The 22255-nt window shown below is 41.8% G+C and overlaps 1 protein-coding gene across 3 annotated transcripts; it reads left to right on the plus strand.

Moving 5' to 3' along the window:
• The first annotated feature begins 4235 nt into the window (after positions 1–4235).
• On the plus strand, positions 4236–21156 carry G6pc2 (glucose-6-phosphatase, catalytic, 2). Of its 3 annotated transcripts, none has more exons than NM_001289856.1 (5): positions 4236–4317; positions 13946–14055; positions 16095–16206; positions 18975–19090; positions 19731–21156. In NM_001289856.1, the coding sequence occupies exons 3-5, from the start codon at positions 16115–16117 to the stop codon at positions 20240–20242; spliced, it is 720 nt and encodes a 239-aa protein (NP_001276785.1). In that variant the 5' UTR covers positions 4236–4317; positions 13946–14055; positions 16095–16114; the 3' UTR covers positions 20243–21156. The 3 variants fall into 3 exon arrangements, with proteins under 3 accessions (NP_001276785.1, NP_067306.1, NP_001276786.1); NM_021331.4 differs by lacking the exon at positions 4236–4317 and adding an exon at positions 13112–13413; NM_001289857.1 differs by lacking the exons at positions 4236–4317; positions 18975–19090 and adding an exon at positions 13112–13413.
• Positions 21157–22255: the final 1099 nt, after the last annotated feature.

Here is a 22255-nt window from a genome sequence, read left to right on the forward strand (position 1 = left end):
ACTGTATACTAAAGTAACCGGTGCTCCCTGAAGAGAGACAGATGGAAGCCACCAAGTTATTAAACATATAATTAAAAATACACATAATTTTAAAAAATAGTAAAGATTTTAAGCTAAGATTTGTTAGAAGACAACTTCACAGATGAAACAGACTTGCTAACTACATCTTTCTTTGTAAAACTGAGAAAGATAGGGAATTGAGAATATGCCCTTTAAAGAAAAGGAACTTGAAGTGTGGTGGCACACGCGTTTAATCCCAGCCCTTGGAAGGCAGAGGCAGGCGGATTTCTGAGTTCGAGGCCAGCCAGGTCTACAGAGTGAGTTCCAGGACAGCCAGGGCTACACAGAGAAACCCTGTCTTGAAAAACCAAAAAAAAAAAAAAAAAAAAAAAAAAAGAAAGAAAAAAGAAAAGAAAGAGAAAACAAGGAACTTGAGATGGTCAATATTAAAAAAAAATTATTGTTATTTTCATCTTTGATTATGATAATTGTTTCTGAAAATAACCCTTTGCTTGTAGACCATACTAATATTTCTTTGATTCCCTTTAAGCATCCAAATGCCAACTATAAGATTAAGCTACCAGATTATGGCTATTTTATCCCCAAGTGGTGCACGCCTTTAATCCCAGCACTCAGGAGGCAGAGGCAGATGGATTTCTGGGTTTGAGGCCAGCCTGGTCTACAGAGTGAGTTCCAGGACAGCCAGGGCTACACAGAGAAACCCTGTCTCAAACCCCCCCCCCCAAAAAAAACAAAACAAAACAAAAAAAGAACTGAAAATCAAGACTATGAAGTCTGGACAAGTTACCATCCTTGACCTTGACCTTGTCATCATCATTCAGCACATCACAGTATACCTGATGCTCAGTGTCTCGCCTGGGGCCATTATTAACAAATTTGGCCATATAGGAGGCAGAAAAGTGCATACCACTCTGCAGACGATCTGGGTTGGGTTCCCAGCACCCAAGTGTCTCCATGGGCACCCACACTCACATGTATGTATGGCTCCCGGACAAACACAATTTTTACTTATTTATTTACTTTATGTGTACAGGTGTTTTGCCTGTGTGCCAATGTGAGTACCTAGAGTCCTTGGCAGTCAGAAGAGGGCATCAGGTCCCCTGGAACTGGAGTTATGAATGGTTGTGAGCCACCATGTAGGTGCTAGGAATGGAACCCAGGTCCTTGGAAGTGCAGTCAGTGTTCTTTTTTTTTTAATATTTTTTAAAGATTTATTTATTTATTATATGTAAGTACACTGTAGCTGTCTTCAGACACTCCAGAAGAGGGAGTCAGATTTCATTCCGGATGGTTGTGAGCCACCATGTGGTTGCTGGGATTTGAACTTTGAACCTTCGGAAGAGCAGTCGGGTGCTCTTACACACTGAGCCATCTCACCAGCCCGCAGTCAGTGTTCTTAACCACTGAAGTATCTCATCAGACTGACCAAACATAATAAAAAACATATATGTATATGTATATATGTGTGTGTGCCACATCACCTCCAGTAGCATCTGTGTGACAAGTTCCACAGACTGAGGTGTTTGATCTCCAAAGGGGGAGGCCTCCTGGAACCGGTTGTAGAACTCTTCGCCAGAGAAAAAATATTGAGCCATAGTTCTCATGGTAATCTATCTGTTTTGTTTTCTCTTATTCCTTTTATTATTTACATGTTCCTGGTGGCCTAGACCGAGATCTTAATCGAGAATAATGGGTAAGAAACCATCCCTAGAGGTGGGGCCACTAACATGACCTTATCCCCAGGGAAACCAACACTTTACTTTCTAAATCATTTACAAAACTATTATGATAAAAAATTTTCCCAACATTAAAATTTCATACGGCTACACATGTGTCATCGGAGGTGGATTTTGGTATATGGTAAAGAAAGCTTTAATTAGAAAGAATTAAAATAGTTTAAATTTATACATTGAAGATTTATTTTAAAAAATCAGGCACAATATGTTAATAATTGGCCATGGGGCTGCAAAGTTAGTTGAGCAGTTAAGAGCACTGACCATTAAAGATTTATTAACCTGCTCCTGGAAATATGCCACTAGCCTTGGATGACAGCCCCCACTGAATATATCCTTTTAGAATTGTTATATTTTGATGATTTATATAATGATGTTACCTGTTCTGTTTGTGATTCACTGACTACATAGTTTCAGAGTTGTAATGCTTGGATGATTTTTGTGCTTTACTGTGCCAAATGATTTTTGTTGGTATCTGTGATTGTCTCACTGGATAAAGTTTCTAAGAGCTGTAATGTTTGGTTTTTTAATGTATAAAATCCCCTGCTTGAGAGCTGCGGAATACACTCAGATTCAAACTGCCTCTGTGTTTGTTTCTGTTTGTCACCGCCAAATCCTTACCCACCTAGCTTCAAGGACCCTCATTCCAGGGACCCCCATACCCGACTGGGGTGGCCCATGGCATGTGTGTATAAAAATTCTTTTAAAGATTTTAAAAATCAGAAAATCAGACTTATAGTTTGCTGTGAAAAGTCTTTAATTTTGAATACTTATACAATAACTTCTAGTCTTAGATATTTGGTAGCATTTTACCTTCCATTTTATATTTTGGGCATCTTAACTCTTCATCTGAGTGAGTAATGACACCCTGGGTTGCCCACTGAGTTAAGATTCAAGGCAAGGTGCTAGCTGAAGCCCTGTTTTATTCACCTTTTTCCTGGTCCTAATGTGGCCGCCAAGCGATGATTCTAGACATCTCTGGACTTTGGACTGAGAAAGAGATTGCCTTTAGCAATATAAAGTGACCCTTAGGATGACTGTTGCTTTCTTTGAAAGGGTGGGAGTTTGGGAGGTTGATTCGTTTCCTTATTTGATCTTACTGTGTACCCCAGGCTAGCTTTGATATCTCTCTCCCTCCCTTCCTCCCTACAACCTTCTCATTCTCTCTCTTTACGGTTTCGCTCAGTTTTGGACCTCTAACCTGGCACATTCCGAGCAAGCTCTCTGCACCATATCCCCAACCCCTTCCTGCCTTGTGCCACATTGCTCAGGCTGACCTTGAACTTGTGACCCCCCTGACTCAGCATCCAGAGTGCTTGACATTGTGTGTGTAGTCTATAACTCCTAGCCATGACCACTGGCTTTTTGTCATGACTCCTCTTCAATTAAGGTATAAGAAAAAAAATGCTATGGTTTGTCAATTCTTTTTAATATCTGAAACACTGGGTAGAGAAAATATGCTACCCAGCCCCCACCCTGCCTCTCATCACAGAAAATAGCTTTCTGAGTCTCTTCTGTCACCACCTACAAATACTATCATCATCTTTATAGCTATGTTTATATGCCATTCATTTCAACCCAAGTAGGATTTTGTGGGGAATTGCAGGCTGGTATCCAGTCGAGCTGAGGTCTGAACCCCGATGGTCATAATTCACCTACATGACACAGTAGGCTTTCCCTCATGCTCTTGGAACTCCGGCCCCTGCCTAAGGTACCACCTCCCACAGCCCCCACAAGAGAAGCATGGTCAGTAGTCATGGCCCAAGCTTCTGACCTTCAGGCTAAACTCCTCCCCAGTTACCTAGCAACAGTGAAGATCATAAAAAAGGGGTGCTCAGCCCCCACCTCCCTCTCTTACTCCTTTGTTCTTTTACCTCTCACTTCTCGTTCCTCTTCCCTTTCTCTGTCTTCTTCTTTCCTCCTCTCTCCTTCTTTCTCTCTTTCTCTCTAGCCTTCCCCCCCTCTCTTTCTACCTTTTCTCTTTCCCTCTGCATTTCTATAATAACACTCTTAAACCATACATAGACAGTCTCTGCTCCTTCAAGGCTGCTGCACACTCTGGTCAGTGTTGGGAACTTCTTCCCTTATTCCCTCTGTCCCACAACCCTGGGGTGCTAGCAAGGTAGCTCCAGGTGAGGGGAGGTCCCCAGGCAGGGCTGCCCCTTGACCACCCCTTGAAGAGTGGGATAGAGGAATGCCCACCCAGGGATGAGTGGATAGGGTAGGTAACATCCCTCCCACGCCTGACTGACCAGAGAATAGGGAAACTCTGGTGGGGCGTGGGCCTCTTTTCCCTTCCCCCACTCCCCCCTCCGGGCCTCCCTCTTTATTTTGTTCCCAACAGGATTTATTGTGACTATTAAGTTATGTGTTGACTGAACACTGCCTTCTCTGGAATGTATATGCTCTGTGACCCAGGCTGGGTTTCTTCAGGTGATGAGGAAAAACATACTACATTTTCCAGTCTGGAGGAGTTTCTGCGGAGCAGTTTGAAGGAGGCTTGCTCAGTGGATTCGTCAACGGTGTCCAGAGGAATAGAACCAACAGAATACAAATCATGAAGGTGAGCGAACTTATTGCTGCAGGGCGCCACGTCACACACCTGTAATCTAGTACTTAGGAGGCAGGGGCTCTTTGTGAGTTCAAGTCCAGCCTGGTCTTCATAATGAGTTCCAGGTTAGCCAGTGTTACCTAGTGAGACCCTGTCTCAACACACACACACACACACACACACACACACACACACACACTCAGACACACACATAATTTCAGATTCATCTTCTGTGTTAAAAGTAAATAAAAGGAAGAATTTTCTGAACCCTGCAGCATGATAATTTGATGAAATCATTAAAAATTCTCCCGTACAAAAGAAACATTGAAAGTTATAAAAAAAATAATAGTCACTTTGGGGCACTGGAAATCGAATGAAGAGCTCACAGCAAACTTTATTCTCATGGGGGTAGGGAGATTTCCTAAAAAACAATACACTGCATGAAGTAAGTTAGATGCAAATGAACATATATTATGTGATTGTGTAGTGACAGGGAAATGTTAGTGATTACCCTCCAAAGCAGACAGGAGCTAATCTGATGTAACTCACAGCAGGGTCTTTATTCTATTCGAGCTAGCTTGCCTCCCCCACAATGCACTGCCATCAATTTTGGTGGTGGGGGAGCCCCGAATGTCTTTCAGGGCAAGACTTTATAGTAAGCAGTAAGTTGGTGGTAAGTGTGCAAGCATCTAATTGCAAAGGTACTGTGGACTTGGCTACCATGGCCTTGAACATAATTGGCTGGTGATTGGAGTCATATCATAAGCTTAATTTCTGCTCCCCTTTGCATTGGTGGTGGGGGTACATTAGGCAGGGTGGGTTTGTAATCTAGGGGTGCAGGTTTGTTGGAGGAATAACCTGGAGATGCTGGTCTTGTTAAGGGTATAACCTAGAGATGCTGGTCTTGTTGGGGATTAGCCTAGAGACTGGAGCTAGACTTGGGTTTTGTTGGGGGTGGGGGTAACTTGGAAACTAATGCTAGGTACCAGCATACCAGCCTGTTAGTTTACCTGAGTTCAAACATAGGTCAGGTTCTCCAGAATGGAACCTGAACTTGAAAGATTTGACCTCTCAGTTGTACTTATAGGGCATTATCAGAAAATGAAGATCTACATAGAAGACAGTTGGGTAGTTGCGGGGGACCAGGAACAGCACCCCCTGACTGTCAAAGGACACATATGAGCCTGCTAGGTGACAGATATGCTGTAAAGCTAGGTTATGTGACTGGTTACATCTCTATAAATTTACTAAAATCCATTGAATTGTGTATTAAAAACAATTACACTCGTGAATTACTCAATAAAGTTGTAAAACATAAAAAAGAAATTAAAAAAAAAAAGAACATTATCAGAGCGCAAAGGGAGGGAAGACAGAACCTTTCTTAATACTCAGAAAAAATGTTCAGTACCAAAAGAAAAGCACTCGGTTTTTGGAAATTGTTGTAAACCACGTATAATGTACTATTTATGACCTTAATTTCTTTTAGGCAGAGTAGCATTGATACCATGTTAACTATTGCGCCACCACTACCGTTATTTATACCTTACGACTGTTTTCACTCCCAGTCACTGCACACTAATCCCATTCTCCCTGGGTGCCGGCAGCCATTTCTGCTTTCCCTCTGAGAAGTTGATTGGTAGTCAGGCATGGCGGGTTGCACCTGTTCCTAAGGACCAGGAGGAGGAAGCCCGAGGCAGGATTGCTGTGAATTTGATGCTACAATGCATGTATCCTGGAAGAGGAGGAAGAGAGGAATTGCCCTAACTCAGAGGGGAATTCAGAGGTAGAGTGTGTGAGCTCGCCAGTACTACTGCAACGAAACTGAGTGAAAAGTATTTCATTGTCTCATCAATGTAAAATGTGGCCGTTTGGAGGAGGGGGGTACGGGGGGGGAGGGTTTATGGGGTGCGGGGGGTGGGCAGTCGTTCTTGGCTTCAACTCCAGTATTCAGGAGGCCGAGGAAGAAGGAGTATCCGGAGGTTGAGGCTGGCATGGGCTCTAGTGAGCTCCAGGCCAATCCTAGTTATAATGCGAGATTGGGTCTCAATGAAGGAAAGGAGGGAGGGGAAAAGAACAAACCAGGCTGTTTATTTTTACAGCTTTTAAATACAGTGCACTAATTACTTAATGCAAATATGTTAGTACAATAGCATTATCTTCACCTGTCTTAGTCAGGGTTTCTATTCCTGCACAAACACCATGACCAAGAAGCAAGTTGGGGAGGAAAGGGTTTATTTTGCTTACACTTCCATACTGCTGTTCATCACCAAGGAAGTCAGGATTGGAACTCAAGCAGGTCAGGAAGCAGGAGCTGATGCAGAGGCCATTGGGGGGGTGGGAGGGATGTTCATTACTGGCTTGCTTCTCCTGGCTTGCTCAGCCTGCTCTCTTATAGAACCAAGATTACAAGCCCAGAGATGGTCCCACCCACAAGGGGCCTTTCCCCCTTGATCACTAATTAAGAAAATGCCTTACAGTTGGATCTCATGGAGGCATTTCCTCAACTAAAGCTCCTTTTTCTGTGATAACTCCAGCTGTGTCAAGTTGACACAAAACTAGCCAGTACACCACCATATTTTGAAATGCCTTTGCCCTGTCCACGATGCCTTTGCATTTATTATTATTTACATATGGAAGCCCAGTCACAGCGCTGTCTCTTCCACAAAACTTCCTAAGCAACATGTCACAGACTGAAAGTTATTACCTGCCCATGTTCTGTTCCATCTCCTCTCTTCTGTTCAAGCCTAAGGGCACAGCACTTTTATTTATGCAAATAACCTCACATCCTCTATCAGACTAAGACTCGTTTTGTTTTGTTTTGTTTTGTTTTGTTTTGTTTTGTTTTGTTGTTTTGAGTCAGGGTTTCTCTGTATAGCTCTGGCTGTCCTGGATCTCACTTTGTAGACCAGGCTGGCCTCGAACTCAGAAATCCGCCTGCCTCTGCCTCCCGAGTGCTGGAATTAAAGGCGTGTGCCACCAGAGACCAAGACTCTTATTGTATGATCTACTTCTGTCCCACCCAGGACAAGTAAAAATCAAAACCTTCTATCAGTGCTTCCCAAGACTAAGGCTTATCACCCAATAAAACCATTATTGTCTTGTGTGGGGTTAATGGTCTCAAGTCTGTTGTTCTGCCACAGGGCTCGGCTGCTCAGGGAGGCAGGACATGGGAGTTTGACTGTGCTTACCCTTGCTTACATATTGCTGGACGGGTGTCAGGCTTTGGGGAAGCCGCAGGACACCGTCCCAGGGGTCGGGGAGCGGCCGTCTGGTTCTCAGGTTCTCAGACACCCAGGAGTCACTGAATGTCATGGAAGAGCTGAGAACGAAGTAGGGGCCCTTGGGCTGGATATAACCTGGGGCCGAGAGGGAAAATGGGGGCTTGGGCTGTTCCTGCGGGGATGAGTCCTTGGCTTCTCAGTGGCTGGGAGAGCAGAAAGACAGGTGATTAGAAGGAGGTACCCTAAAGGGCGAAAGCCTTCTCCATTGCTCCCCATGGTGGATCCCAATAAAAAGAGACAGTCCATGGTTTTAAGACATTTATTGTCATGGCGGAAAGTGGATGAGTAAAGCCATACCCCACTTCTCAGGGCGGGCCTAAGGTTAAATACCTTTTGCAGGGAGGCGTGTCTGGGAAGGAGAGTTTATTGGCTAAGTCCTCCAGCCCTTTAGGTACCTCATTAAAACGGAGATCTGTCTTGAGGCTACATGACCACAGGTCATATCCTCTACCTGTGGAGGGACTTGGGGCATTGCCCTTACATGAATGATGGCCACAGATTTATGGAGGGCTGAGCTCTCATCCAGGAGAGTGGCAAAACACCTTCTGTCCCTTTAGGGTCACCAGGGTTTCTAGCCTTAGCTCAACCAGGAACCAGGCTGCCTTTCATGGCCCTACAATCTTGGAGTTCAGTAGACCTGTAAACTTGAAGTCCCTGCTAGATTCCAACTAAATCTAAGACTCTGGAAACAATTCCTGGGATCTTCATTTCAGCATGGCCTCCAGGTGAGCAGGATGCAAACTAAACTTGGAGACTATTGTATTACACAAAGCAAGTGCTCCCTCGGCCATCTGTAACATGAATTCAGTGACCTAACACCTTAGCGCCACCAAGAAAAAAATGATTAGCACAAGTCCATGGGCAACTCTCCTAGTAAGAAACCTGTGATCCAAGCACCGGCTTATGGATGTGTAGGTCATGATCATTTCTAGGGACGATTTCATAATGAGACTAATGGAAGGGGTCCCTGAAAGCTGTGGCAAGATAATTTATAATAGTGTCATTACGGAATGCCAGTATTCCTGGGATGTGAGCCAGAATGGCGGTAAAGTAATTATTTTCTAAAACTCACTAGAGCTTAAACCCTAGAGTCTGAAATAAATCCATTTATACTGCAAGGTGACACCGGAGAGTTCTCAAATGTGATTTATTTTAGAAAAGGCAGATAAGTTTGTTAGAAGGGTAACGGCCATGAAGACATTAAAGGCCTATTTTTGTTTCCTGCCAAGGTATGAGCAGCGCTAGCCAAAGCTAAACTTGTCTAAATGGTCTTGAACTGTAGCAGGCACTATAACTCAGAAACAAATAGTTCATTTTATAATAAGACTATACCTTGTGGTTTTTAAATATTAGCTGTGGCAAAACATCCTGGAGAATTCTGCCCAATGGCTTCCACGTTGCATTCTAAAACAAGCAGAGTTTACTTAAAACCCAGGGAAAGTTTAAATAAACCAGAATGAGAACATTCTGGAGAGAACAGAAAGTAATCAATTACTAGAACTAACATCTAAACAGGACAACAATACAGGGTTTTGAGACTGGCTACATTAGTGAAGAAAACACACCCACACAGTCATTATCAGTAAGGAGATCATTGCCACCAGCCAGTCATGCTGGGAGAGCAGAGTACTGAAGCCGTCTCCAAGGAAACAGGGAAAGTAGGGATCCTGGGGATAGCAGTCCAGGGGATGCCCGTGAACTTCATGTTGTACTTAATTTGCTTGGATCAGAGGTTCCATTGATAATCTTTGAAAGCTGTGACCTTCAAATAAATGTGCATAGGAACCCTATAGGTAGAACAACATTATGAACTAACCAGTACCCCGGAGCTCTTGACTCTAGCTGCATATGTATCAAAAGATGGTCTAATCGGCCATCACTGGAAAGAGAGGCCCATTGGACTTGCAAACTTTATATGCCCCAGTACAGGGGAACGCCAGGGCCAAAAAGTGGGAGTGGGTGGGTAGGGGAGTGGGAGGGAGGGTATGGGAGACTTTTGGGATAGCATTGGAAATGTAAATGAGGAAAATACCTAATAAAAAGTATTTAAAAAATACATGTGCATAGGGACAAACATTTTGCATGTGATTTGGGGAAGTTCGGTGACCTCTAAATAAATTGCAGATGAAGGGTTGCCTAGTGACTGAAAAGGTTTGGTCAAGATTGGACCCAAACCACATAATAAGAAAGATTTTTACACACACACACACACACACACACACACACACACACACACACACACACACACATGCTTTTCTGGCATCGCTGAACTCTGGTGGTTGGAAGTTTAGAGAAGTCAAACAGAGACACATCCTACAGCAAGAAGAGAATGGACTGATGCACAAGGGAATGGGTCTGTGGCTGTGGACTTTTGCATACTCTTTGCTTTAAGTAGGAGAGTTTTGCGTTTGTATGTACGTAGATGGTATGCATGTCGTCACAGTGAGAGCAGTCACGCCTCCCCTTCTGCCACGTGGTTTCCTGAGCTTGAATTCAGGTTGTCAGGCCTGGCAGCTAGTGTTCATAGCTGTTGAACTATCTCATAGGCCTTAGCTTGATTTCTAAATACCATGCTAGTCATGGCTGTCTTAGAGATGCCTTTGCTCCTTGGCTAGAGAGTGTAAAGATCACGACTGATTTGAAGACCCAGAAAATGCCAGATGTGGTGGGGAGACCTGTAATCCAGATGTGGTGGGGAGACCTGTAATCCCAGAACTGGAGATTGAAGGTCAACCTACATCTCGTGAGACTCTGTCCAGATCTCGTGAGACTCTCTGTCTCAAATAACAATAGCAGCGACGGACAGATAATTAAACCACAATTAGTGTGAAAAAGGAGTGAAGATAGAAGGCAGAAGAAAGGTGGGAAGAAAATAAGAGAAACACAAAGACGGGAAAGGAAAGGAGGATCAAGACTGGGATGGGGACAGGTTCAGAGGGGACACAAGGTAAAGACACACAGAGAAGGTGATATCCACAAGCCAAGGAGGGGCCACAGAGGAAACTAGAACCATGCTGACAACCTCATCATAGCTTTCTACTTCCTGTGATTAAGAGAAAATCAAGGTATGCCATTTTAGCCACCCAGCCTGATAGTCTCGAGGTAGCCTTAGCAAAGGAATATCATGCCCTAGAAAGTGTCCCAGAGTGATGCGATAGTGCACTGAGCCAAGACATGGAAAGACTTAGCAAATGATATGGAATAAGAAGACTTAGCAGACTGTATTAAAGGGAAAAGGACATTGTGATCCTTTCTGCTTCAGTTAATTATCCTATAAGCTACAGAACTGGAGCCTTCTGAGACACAGAGTCTGTCTAAATTAACTACCAAAGATGAAGAGCCCCTGTGCAGTCGATATCATCGCAGTCCATAGACTCCAAAATGTTGAGTGAGCACGAACTTTAATTTTTAATTGTAAGACAAAATGTATTTGATAGGATTTACACCCTGATTTAAGGACAAGACACTTCTGAAGAAAATGAATATCATGAATTATGTAGCTCAAACACTTCTTAGAAAAAGAATAAAAGGAAGTTATGTCCTTCCTCATGGCTCATTAAAGAAATTATGGAAATTAGAGAATCTGACTATGCAAAACAAAAAAGCCTGAGGTGTAGACTTCAGTTGGTCAAGGCAGATGTCATATGTGCCTTGTTTGAGCTCAGTCGTTCTAAGCCTGGATTGTACATTGGAATCACTTGGAATATTTTTGTATAACCAATGCCCAGATCCCCACCACCAAAAATTTAGTAGGTCTGGGACAATGAGACAAGGTCATTGCCCATGGTAGCCCTAAGTGTCTAATTGCCAGTTAAGAATGATCCTATTAAATCCATGTAGCTTAGAAACAAGTCAATTTCCCCCCATTTTCTCTTTATCAAAAGAACTATGCTCACTGTCAAGTGCCTTGAAACTGGCCTTTTAATGGCCAGTCAATCCATTTGTTCCAGGGGAAGCAACAGAAGTCAGCAAGTCACCATTAGGAACTGCATGTCTGTAACACTGACACTGCAGAAGCCGTGGTTCACAACCTGTGGGTCGCAACCCCTTTGGGAGGGGAGTCACAGATCAGGTATTTACATGCCAATTCATAACAGTAGCAAAACTACAGCCTTGAAGTAGCAACTAAATGACTTTATGGTTGGGCATCCTTGCAACGTGAGGAACTGTATTAAGGTCACAGCATTTAGGAACGTTGAGAACCATTGCTGTAGAATCACGGGACAACTCTAGAGGAGCTTTATAGTGACAGCGTAGCCAATGAAGACCATTTCTAGTAAAGGAGGCTGTGATGAGCAGAGACAAGTGTCAGAATGGAGGGATGGGAAGCGCATCCTAGCTGTACCTTCCGTGTGTGGAGGGCTTTAGTCAACTCCTCACCAACCCTGCAAACACGCAGCTTCTCACACTGTGGCACCTAGGTCTCCGAGCTGCACCCTCTTCACCTCAATCTACGTGCTCATTTGGGTGCTCCTCATTCGCTTCTTATGAACACTTATCAACAAATCAAATGGTTGGAAATTCCCGATCGGCGGGAAGCCCTTTGTAGTTGATTTCTACAAGTGCAGTTTTCCAAACCTCTCAACTGTATTCTCTTGCCAGTTAAAAACAAGATGGAGCCAGAGAGATGGCTTACTCTGTGGAAAAGGTGCTTGCTCCCCAAGCTTGATAGCCTGGGTTCACTCCCTGGAGTGAGGACTGACTCCTGAAAGTTGTCCTCTGACCTCTACAAATATGCTGCACTATCTGGGCACCCATAGACACACATAATACATACATACATACATACATACATCATCATCATAATGACAACAGCAGCAGCAACAACAACAACAACAACAACAACAATAATAATAGTTCAGTTCAAACATACTTCTACACTTAATCTTAGCCAAAAGGCAGAGAAGCGATCAAACATACTTGTATTACCCAAGTAAGTTAAGGAAATCTACTTTTTTTTCCCCTCACAGTCAAAAATGTAAACAACACATTTGAACCCTGAGTTCATGCACTCCTGTATCCTCTTTTTTGTTCCATACATATCCTGTTATTCTTTGATAGTAAAGATCTATCTGATCATTTGTTTTTTAAAACCTATGATCAAAAATTAATCTGCCAAATGATATAAAATTTTCAAATAAAAACCATTCATTCTTATTGTTTCCCTGAAAGACCCAGTAGAAGAGTCAGAAAGCCATAGTCTCGCTGAAATTAAAATGCAGGGCTTTGAGGCTTATTTGACACAGAATAATTATTCGGGTAGTCTGCTAGCCAAGCGTAGAGATTGCTAATGTCTGCCCTTAAGGGAAATGAACTGTATGAAAAATTGCAAGCAAACACGATCCAACTGTTCATACACAGAGAGGGTGCCGAAGAAATTCAAGTTCCCCTAAATTGCCCCAGGTCAGCATATACTGCACCTCTTTTCCACCCATTAAAGTCATAAGCAGATGAGCTTTTCTGGGGGTGGAGAACCATCGTGCTTGCTCCACAGATGGTCAGCATCACATGTCACGTAATGGCTCAGTGCATCACAAGGGTACCATATAGAGACAGTGGGACACAGGGCCCTGCAGTTCCACCTGCTTCATGCTTAGACCTGCATCAAGATGGATTTCCTTCATAGGAGTGGAGTGCTTATTATTCATCATCTGCAGGAGGACTACCGGACTTACTATGGTTTTCTAAATTTTATGTCCAATGTTGGAGACCCCCGAAATATCTTTTCTATTTACTTCCCACTTTGGTTTCAGTTGAATCAGAATGTTGGAACCAAGATGATCTGGGTAGCGGTCATAGGGGACTGGTTCAATCTCATATTTAAATGGTAAGACTTCTGTTTTATCTTTCCTGAAATTTATCCTTAAATTTGTAATCTTAGCTTAGTGATCACGTTTCAGGTGCATGTACTTCGACACAGAAATCTTCCAAACAAGCTGGTTACCTTGAAACACCAGATTCATAAGTAGAACTAACAGAAAGCATAGAAATATATACTTTGAATTACAAGTGATTTCACACTTAACACATATGCTATCATTAACCAAGAAGTTAGCAGTACAATAATGAGATTGATGTTTCTAAGTTCCATTTTGATAATTCCAAACGAAGTACCCAAAGCATCCACAGGACTTCCCTGGTTATGGGAGACAAGTATTTCCAAACCCCAGATACTACCATGCTCTTTCATGATGAGAGACCAGGACTCAAGTTATTTAAGGGTGTTTTAATTATGAGTTTTCACCCTTGACTCTTTACTTGAGGTGCGTGTTTTTTTTTTTTAAACAAGAATTGTGAGTCTCCACTTAGCCAGCTGTTGTATTTAAGTACATATGAAATTCATATTTGTTTACTCACAGGATATTGTTTGGCCATCGTCCTTACTGGTGGATACAAGAAACTGAGATTTATCCAAATCATTCAAGCCCATGTCTTGAGCAGTTTCCTACTACGTGTGAAACAGGCCCAGGTAAGCAGTTAAAGAAGCCTCACTTTACTGAAGGGAGTCACGATTAGCATCCTATAATCGTATGATATCTAGGATCTCAAGGTAAATGTCATGGGTAAGGATGCTTAAAGTGTATTGTAAAAATTGCTACTTTGAGGAAGGAAAGAAATTTTATGAATTACCAAATTCTATATTGTTACTTGTGAAAGATTAGGTGAGAAGAACACTTCCCAAATCATTTTATACTTGGGTATTTATTGTTTTGGAGAGATATAATGGTTGGGTATGAAAACAAACAAACAAACAAACAAAAAAAAAACCAAGAAGCTAGAACAAATTCTCCAAGAACTACATTAGGGTTCTAGAAACATTGATTTGTCTGCTGCTCAGCAGCTTCATGGCCCTGGCTCTTCTGAGAATCTCACAAATAAGGAAGAGACAGATGTCTTATAAGAAAGGTGAAGACTTCCTTGTACTCCCGCTGCCAGAACACATGGCCGCTAACATTCTTTTTCACTCTTTATTGTTCTTTATTGTGTACTATGTTAGTAGAGCTTCCTAGTCCTACTAACTTTTCAACTTAGAAGACCCTGTGTATTAAGTATAACATCTATATTGTAGAAGTCAACTTTAAGAGAGTAAAAAGTTCATGTATATTCATATATATGGGACGATGCTATTGCTTTAGCCTATGTGAAAGAGTTGTCATGTGTTACGTTGTAGTTGTAAAATTGGTGCCATTAGACAGTCCTTTGAAACAAACCTTAAATGTATGAGCTCCTAATGAATTTTCTGAATATCTTCCTTTGCTTCCATAAAAGTATACATACATCTTTAACAGTATTTATAATATCACAGTTAATTCTTTAAATATCTGGCAGCTCAGACTGTATGTCCTATTAGCCAAGGATTAAATGTATTTCTTATTTATATAAGTAGGTGGGTGGATCAATGGAAAACTGGGGAAGTGGCTGAAATGCTCATTTGCTTTATCCTAAAACTTTGTGAAATGTTTTTCACAGGGTATGGAATGAGAGAGAAAGAATTCCTACAGTAAATTTTATGTTTAACAAAGGGGGGGGGAGGCGCTGGCCCTTTGTTTTCCAAGATAATCTGGTATTTAACCTGGGTGACTTTCTACTAGGTGAAAAGTTATGTGCCATGTCTAAGTGGTTAAAAATAGAACTAACAGTACAGGAAAGGCATCCATTCTGGCACTAGGAAAGGCCTGAGAGTGGGTGGGTTTTGTCAAGATTCGCACCCCCTTTAGTGTCTTTGTAGATTTGAATTCTCCATTGTTTGGCAAAGCTTCTCACTGCAGTGGTCATCAGATGCACATTCTGGGTTCCGAATACACACAGCAGTCGTTTGTAAGTCAATCAGTAAGCCACAGGCAGAACAATGGCAGCCTGGCAGCTTAAGGAAAAATACATTGATTCAAGATCCAGGATAAGCACTTCAATTTTCTTGTCAATTGAAAACAACGTAATGAAGAATACAATTGTGTTATATATGGGCACAACTACCCACATTCTTAAATCACTGTACTGAGTATGTTGATATGCAAAATTCAGTCAGCTTGAAACTCTCTGGGAGAAGTGTGTGTGTGTGTGTGTCTGAGAGAGAGAGAGAGAGAGCATTCTCATTAAAGAAAGTTAGGTAGCATTACATAGAGTTATGGCTGATTATGTACATTGTAAGTTCATGGTAATCAGAATTTTGCATGGCCCCATTATATCACGATGGAATCGTCTGAGGAAATCACACTTTAACTCTTACCATTATTATCCATGTTATAAATGATCAAGAGTGGGACACTCTGGGGACCAAGAGGAAAAATAGATATTTCTAGCAATTTTCACTCTGTTTCTTCCTTTTTTTTTTTTTTAAGTGTTTTTGAAATAGTGAACTTGAGTCTCAAACGGACTCAGTTTGTCTTATTTTTATCTACTTCTATGCAGTACGTATAACCTATGGGTTTGTGACAAATACGCAATCCTAGTGTCTCATATGTGATCCTGATAATTAATCACCTTTTGAACAAATGATGCTCATTGCAGGAAGTCCATCTGGCCACGCAATGGGCTCATCGTGCGTCTGGTATGTCATGGTAACAGCTGCCCTAAGCTACACCATCAGCCGGATGGAGGAGTCCTCTGTCACTCTGCACAGGTCAGCTTCTGAAGCATTAGCAAGACAGCGTTGAGCATGCGAGGTCGTTAGTAAACATTCATTTGAATACATTTACAGTTTTTCAACAAAATGTGCTTATTCGATTCTTTCATAGCCCATGTAGCAGAATGAGTGGAAAATGAATATTCTGCTTCAAGATAATGTTCTAATTAGCTCACAGCTATTACCACTTTTATAATTGAGTTGGAAATGTTTATCTGATTAATGACTTGCTAAATACGCCTTTGGGATTCCAAAATTCAATTATTATTTTGGTACCTCATAAACAAGTCATCTAGACTTGCATAAGGAAACATTTTTGCATGCACATTCTCTTGCCTTAAGATTCACTTAAATTTTTAAGGATCATCGTAGCTCTTAAATGTATCCATTTATTTAGTAAAATTATGCTTCCTACTTTGAACACCCAATGCTTTTAAGATCAGTAAAATATATTCTAGCTGTTAAAGTCAATGCAGTCTTTTTAATTAAAACATTCTAGAGGCAAAATTAAATTTGAATGTTTGACCTACTGCTAACAGATCTCTTAATGTGTAGAAGCATGTAGAACTTTAAGATAACTCACTATTTGTAGAAAGTGATATTTTTCTTCTCTTCTCTTTTTGAAATTCATTGTAATTACAGTAATCCAAAACACCACTTTGTCACAAAGTATACAGTTTTGATTAGAAACAGAAATGAGCAAAAAAAAATCTTATGAAAATATTAAAATCTGAGCAATTTTAAAAGAAAAATAAAGCTGTATTGAGTGTCAGGAATCCTCAAATGTTATGCTGTTGACAAGCTGGCCAAAATTCAGTTACAGAAAGAAATTTGTCAATACTTTTCTTAAATATGGCATATAACCATGCCAGTATATAACATTTCTTTTAAAATAAAGAATTAAAAACACATTCTACTTCTAAAGAGTAGTCTTGAATAATGTAAGAAATAAGTCTGAGTGGGTCATTCTCCCCTCCAGTTAACAACCTTAAAGAACATTTTTATTCTAAAAAATATTCCTATTCCTTTGTGATGTTTGTAACAGCAATATTTTCTTCATTTCTAAAAATTTAGAGAGTGGGGGCTGAAGAGATGGCTCAATGGTTAAATGCACTTGCTGAAGCTTTCAAGGGACCAGGGGTTCACCCACATGATGGCTCACCATTCATAATAGCAGTTCCAGGGGATCTGACACCCTCTTCTAGCCATTAAAGAAAGGCACCAGCCACAAACACACACACACACACACACACACACACACACACACACACACACAGTGTTTATACATACATGCAGGCAAAAACTCATGCACATAAATTAAAAAATAAATGGGTGCCTGCACTTTACCTTGATGTTCACAAGCCCTTATTAATGCTTCTTCCATTTGCCTACCTCTTGTCTAATAGACTCATCTCTTTTTGTTTGTTTGTTTTTGTTTTTTGTTTGTTTGTTTGTTTGTTTCTTGAGACAGAGTTTCTCTGTATAGCCCTGCTTGTCCTGGAACTCACTCTGTAGACCAGACTAGCCTCGAACTCAGAAATTTGTCTGCCTCTGCCTTCCAAGTTCTGGGATTAAAGGCATGTGTCACCACACCTGGCCTGACTCCTCTCTTTTTAACCTTTGGTCTTGCTAGAACTAAATTTTGGTCTGGTTGTCAACAATAAAAAAAACCTGAAGATTCATGGTACTAAATACAACTGTTTTTTAAAATAAGCTGTTTGGGTTTTAATATTTCATATTTTTGTATATTTCTGGTTCTAATTTAATGTATACAGTATATTTTTTTGTTCCATATTTTCTGTTTCTCATAAAATGATTAGAGCCACTGAGAGCCCGTGAGTTCACAGACCATGAGGTCATGGGCTCTGTAGAACGTTCATGAGCTTTTCACCTGGAGGCTGGCCTCTCCTGTGTTGTCTTCAAACAAAGAGAAGCTGAGAATGGAGGGCAGAGAGGAAGCCCAATAATGATAGAGCACAAAACCCTATATGGTTTGTTCTTGATTATTCTGATACTAATAATTCCCCTACACTTGAAATTCTCTTGTCCCTTTTTCCTTATTTCAAGGTTATCAAAATGCCTTCTCTAAAAATAATATTTATAATAATTCTTTGCAAATTTCTTGATACTGATCTCATTTCCCACAGCTTCTCTCAGATCCACCACAGCCTCCTTACCAACCCAATTTTGGGTGTTTCCTCTGTCTCTCTTTACCTCTGTCTCTGTCTCTCTTTCTCATTGTCTCTGTCTCTGTCTCTGTCTCTCTCTCTCTCTCCCTCCCTCCCTCCCTCCTTCCCTCTCTGTCTGTCTTAAACTCATCAAGAGCAATTGTGTTACTCAACTTTTCTTGGATGTAGAACCTGACTTAGCAGACATGGTGGACATACCAGGCATCTGTCTCACTCTTAAACAAACAAACAAACAAACAACCTAACTCTCCCCTCCCAGTGGCTATCAAATGCCAGTAGCTCCTCTGTTGGAGCAGGACCTCATGCTTACCTCCCTCTGCCTTATACTGGAACTTTGACTAAACACCTTCCTTTTGAACTTCATTAATATCTTAGGAACTCGCATTTTGGAATGTGAAGTCCCACATGAAACCCATTGAATCCTATAAAAGCATGTTCAAGGTGAAAGACTCTAGAATTGTGTTCCATCAGACCTGGAAGATTCCTGTAGGGAGGAAGACCAGGTTTCACCCACCTACTTTTATAGGTGTTACGAATTCTTTGCTATTCACACTTGTATCCATTCTTCCATCACAGACTGACCTGGTCCTTTCTGTGGAGTGTTTTCTGGTTGATTCAAATCAGCGTCTGCATCTCAAGAGTATTCATAGCCACACATTTCCCCCATCAGGTCATTCTTGGAGTGATTGGTGGTAAATATAGCCTCTTATATTCAGTAGTGTCATCACTTCACTTCACTTTGCCGCTTTGTAGCGTCAGACTCTCCCGGTCATCAGCTTTGGTTTCAGAGGTAGCTGAATCAAGACACGAACACAAATGCTACCCTGGGGGCTTCGGTGATTTAATAAGACCTTTCTCACGAGCCTCTGTGCACAGGATGACACAGTCTCTCTCAGTGGTGCAAATGGAGAACTGTGTGACGAGATGAGCTTTTCTGAGGTGTAACTGAAGTGGTCATCCAAACCATCATGTGCCTCCACCTTCTTTTGGGGGACCTCATAAGGACCCCAAACCCACAGCCAAGACACTCGGTTGCAGCTAAGTTCTTATTGCACGCATGGCTTAACCTCACCAGGTGGCAGCTTTGTATTGCTTAGTGTTTTGCCTGCAAAATGAGTTGTCACTCAGTGTTTCTGACTTTTGATTTATCCTTCTTGGCCAGTGTAGGTAGTTGAAAGACTATGGGACTAATCTGTTTTCAGTTTATGTCTTAAAACACTTTAGGAAATTGTTAGAACCTGGGTGTCTTAAACCCTCCCAGGTGCAGAGAGGAGGGGTTTCTGAAGGGCTCAGGGTCACAAGCTCATGTCAGTATCTCTTTCCAATCCCCAGGGATGCTAGTAGCCGAGGCCTTTGAACACACTCCAGGAGTCCACATGGCCAGCTTGAGTGTGTACCTGAAGACCAACGTCTTCCTCTTCCTGTTTGCCCTCGGCTTTTACCTGCTTCTCCGACTGTTCGGTATTGACCTGCTGTGGTCCGTGCCCATCGCCAAAAAGTGGTGTGCCAACCCAGACTGGATCCACATTGACAGCACGCCTTTTGCTGGACTCGTGAGAAACCTCGGGGTCCTCTTTGGCTTGGGTTTCGCCATCAACTCAGAAATGTTCCTTCGGAGCTGCCAGGGAGAAAATGGCACCAAGCCGAGCTTCCGCTTGCTCTGTGCTCTGACCTCACTGACCACAATGCAACTTTATCGCTTCATCAAGATCCCGACTCACGCGGAACCTTTATTTTACCTGTTGTCTTTCTGTAAAAGTGCGTCCATCCCCCTGATGGTGGTGGCTCTAATTCCCTACTGTGTACATATGTTAATGAGACCCGGTGACAAGAAGACTAAATAGAGCTGCAGTGCCCTGTGGTCTGAGGATCACCTACTTTCTGTTTTCCTCAATAGAGCCACAGCACAGAGACTGGGAGCGTCTCTACAGAGGTCACACCATGATGACCAAAGGTCCTGCTCCACCCACAGACATGTTTAGTCTGCTTTCCAAGTGGCATTTAAAAAATAACAGTATTTAACCAGAAAGTCCATATTTTCTTGACAAAACTGACAATACGGTAACATATGAGAGATGGTATAACCCATGTAAAGACAGTTGACAGGGGCTGGATGCTTACATTCCAGTTAGCAGAAAGACTCCTTCTAATCATAGTATTTAGCAGTCAACAAAACCCCCAGGAGCTGATGTTTCTATCATCTTAAAGTCTGGCTACTTCAGGCTCCTGTGGACCACTTAGAAGTGACCACGGTCTACTTTTACTTTTAGGAGTCAATTCTTTCAAAATTCTCATGTATCAGATAAGGAAATAGAGGTTTGTTCAGATCAAGTAACTTGACTGTAATAGTGCAGGGTTGAAACCAGAGTTGGAACACAAGGCTTCTGATACATATATCTCTATAAGAATGCTTTCTTTCTTTCTTTTTAGGGAGTTAAAAAAAAAGAGCAAATGCATGTATTTAAAATCTATGTTTGCCATCTAAAACACCCATGTTTTCAGAAATGGCATTGGAATGCTACATTCTGCTTGACTTATGCTCAGAGTACAGTGTCTTTTCCAGGCTAGCAATGGCTGTATATATTTCAATAAACGCTGCTGAAAACAACCCACTGGATTACTGTTCACCAGAAAAGCCTCATCTCTTCACTGGGGCATCCCCATGTTTTACTTCTAAGAGTCAAGTCTGTCAAAAATGAGGATAATCAAATTCTTCTACCTCAGAAAAAAATGATTAAATACTAGTGCATCGGACTAATCTCTGTGCTTTACTTCAGAAAAGTGTTATTTATGGGCTATTAATATACACCAACTTCTCAGTGAGATTGGTTTTTTCCTTCCCTCATTGAAATTCTAGACTCATTTGATAACTGTGTCTTTCTGATCAAGTTCAAAGATCATGAGTCTGATTGGCCTGTGATCTACTGCAATGCCGTAGGTAACTTCTCAAGAATACTATTGATGAGTTAGCTGCTTTTAGGTGATGATCGATTAAATAGGTCATCAATGTGTATGAAAACACACCAGTTGAAGGAAAGGCTATTTGATAGTAGTCATGGAAAATAATATATCTAACAGCTAATTATTGGCAGCTTTCCAAGTGTAATTATAGAAAATGAACTATTGCTTTTCCAAGACACTTTAACTAAGGTTCTCTTTTTTAACAGGCAATGGATTCCCTAAGCAAAACAAAACAGGGTGAAAAAAAAAAAAGCTTTTACTTCAGAATAAATCTATCCCATGTTTGTTGGAGCACTGGAGCAAAAGAAATAGAACAGGATGATTCTTGTTCATTTCTTCAGTGCTCTTTGCCATTGTCCCCATAAGGCTTCCGTAGTTCTCAGCACATTGTGTTCTTTCTGCCCAGTCCCATCTGCAAATGTAAGAGGCCTGCTTCCCTCTGAGCCTTTTTTCAAAACTTCCTGTGGAGTCAATAATCTTGAATCCTCTATCCCAGTACATTCTGAGCCTGCTTTTGCCTGGGCTGGGACTGAGGGGGCTGTGCCATCAATAGCTAGGAGATTCTGTTGCTGTGCCCGGCTCTGCCACACACTCCCTGTAGCTTCCCGCCCATCGAGGAGCTTTCTTCAGCTACTCCACACAGCTGTCTGTTAGATGGCATGTGATCCTCAGAAGGGAAATGGGATGAGGCACGGCGTATTTTCAATAATTAATCTCCAACAACTCTACCCCTGTCTACCATGAAGCCTCAGAGTCCCTAGTGAGGAGATTTTTCTTTCTCTCTCGCTGATGTCTCCTGGAGGAATCCACATGGAGGCAATTTGCTTTTGTGATTGGAATTGCTTAGGCAGCAAGAGAAACAGTGTTGTATGGCCTTGGAGAAAAATGCCTGATTT

This window comes from Mus musculus, chromosome 2 (genome assembly GCF_000001635.26).
Source record: "Mus musculus strain C57BL/6J chromosome 2, GRCm38.p6 C57BL/6J".
Taxonomy (NCBI): Eukaryota; Metazoa; Chordata; class Mammalia; order Rodentia; family Muridae; genus Mus; species Mus musculus.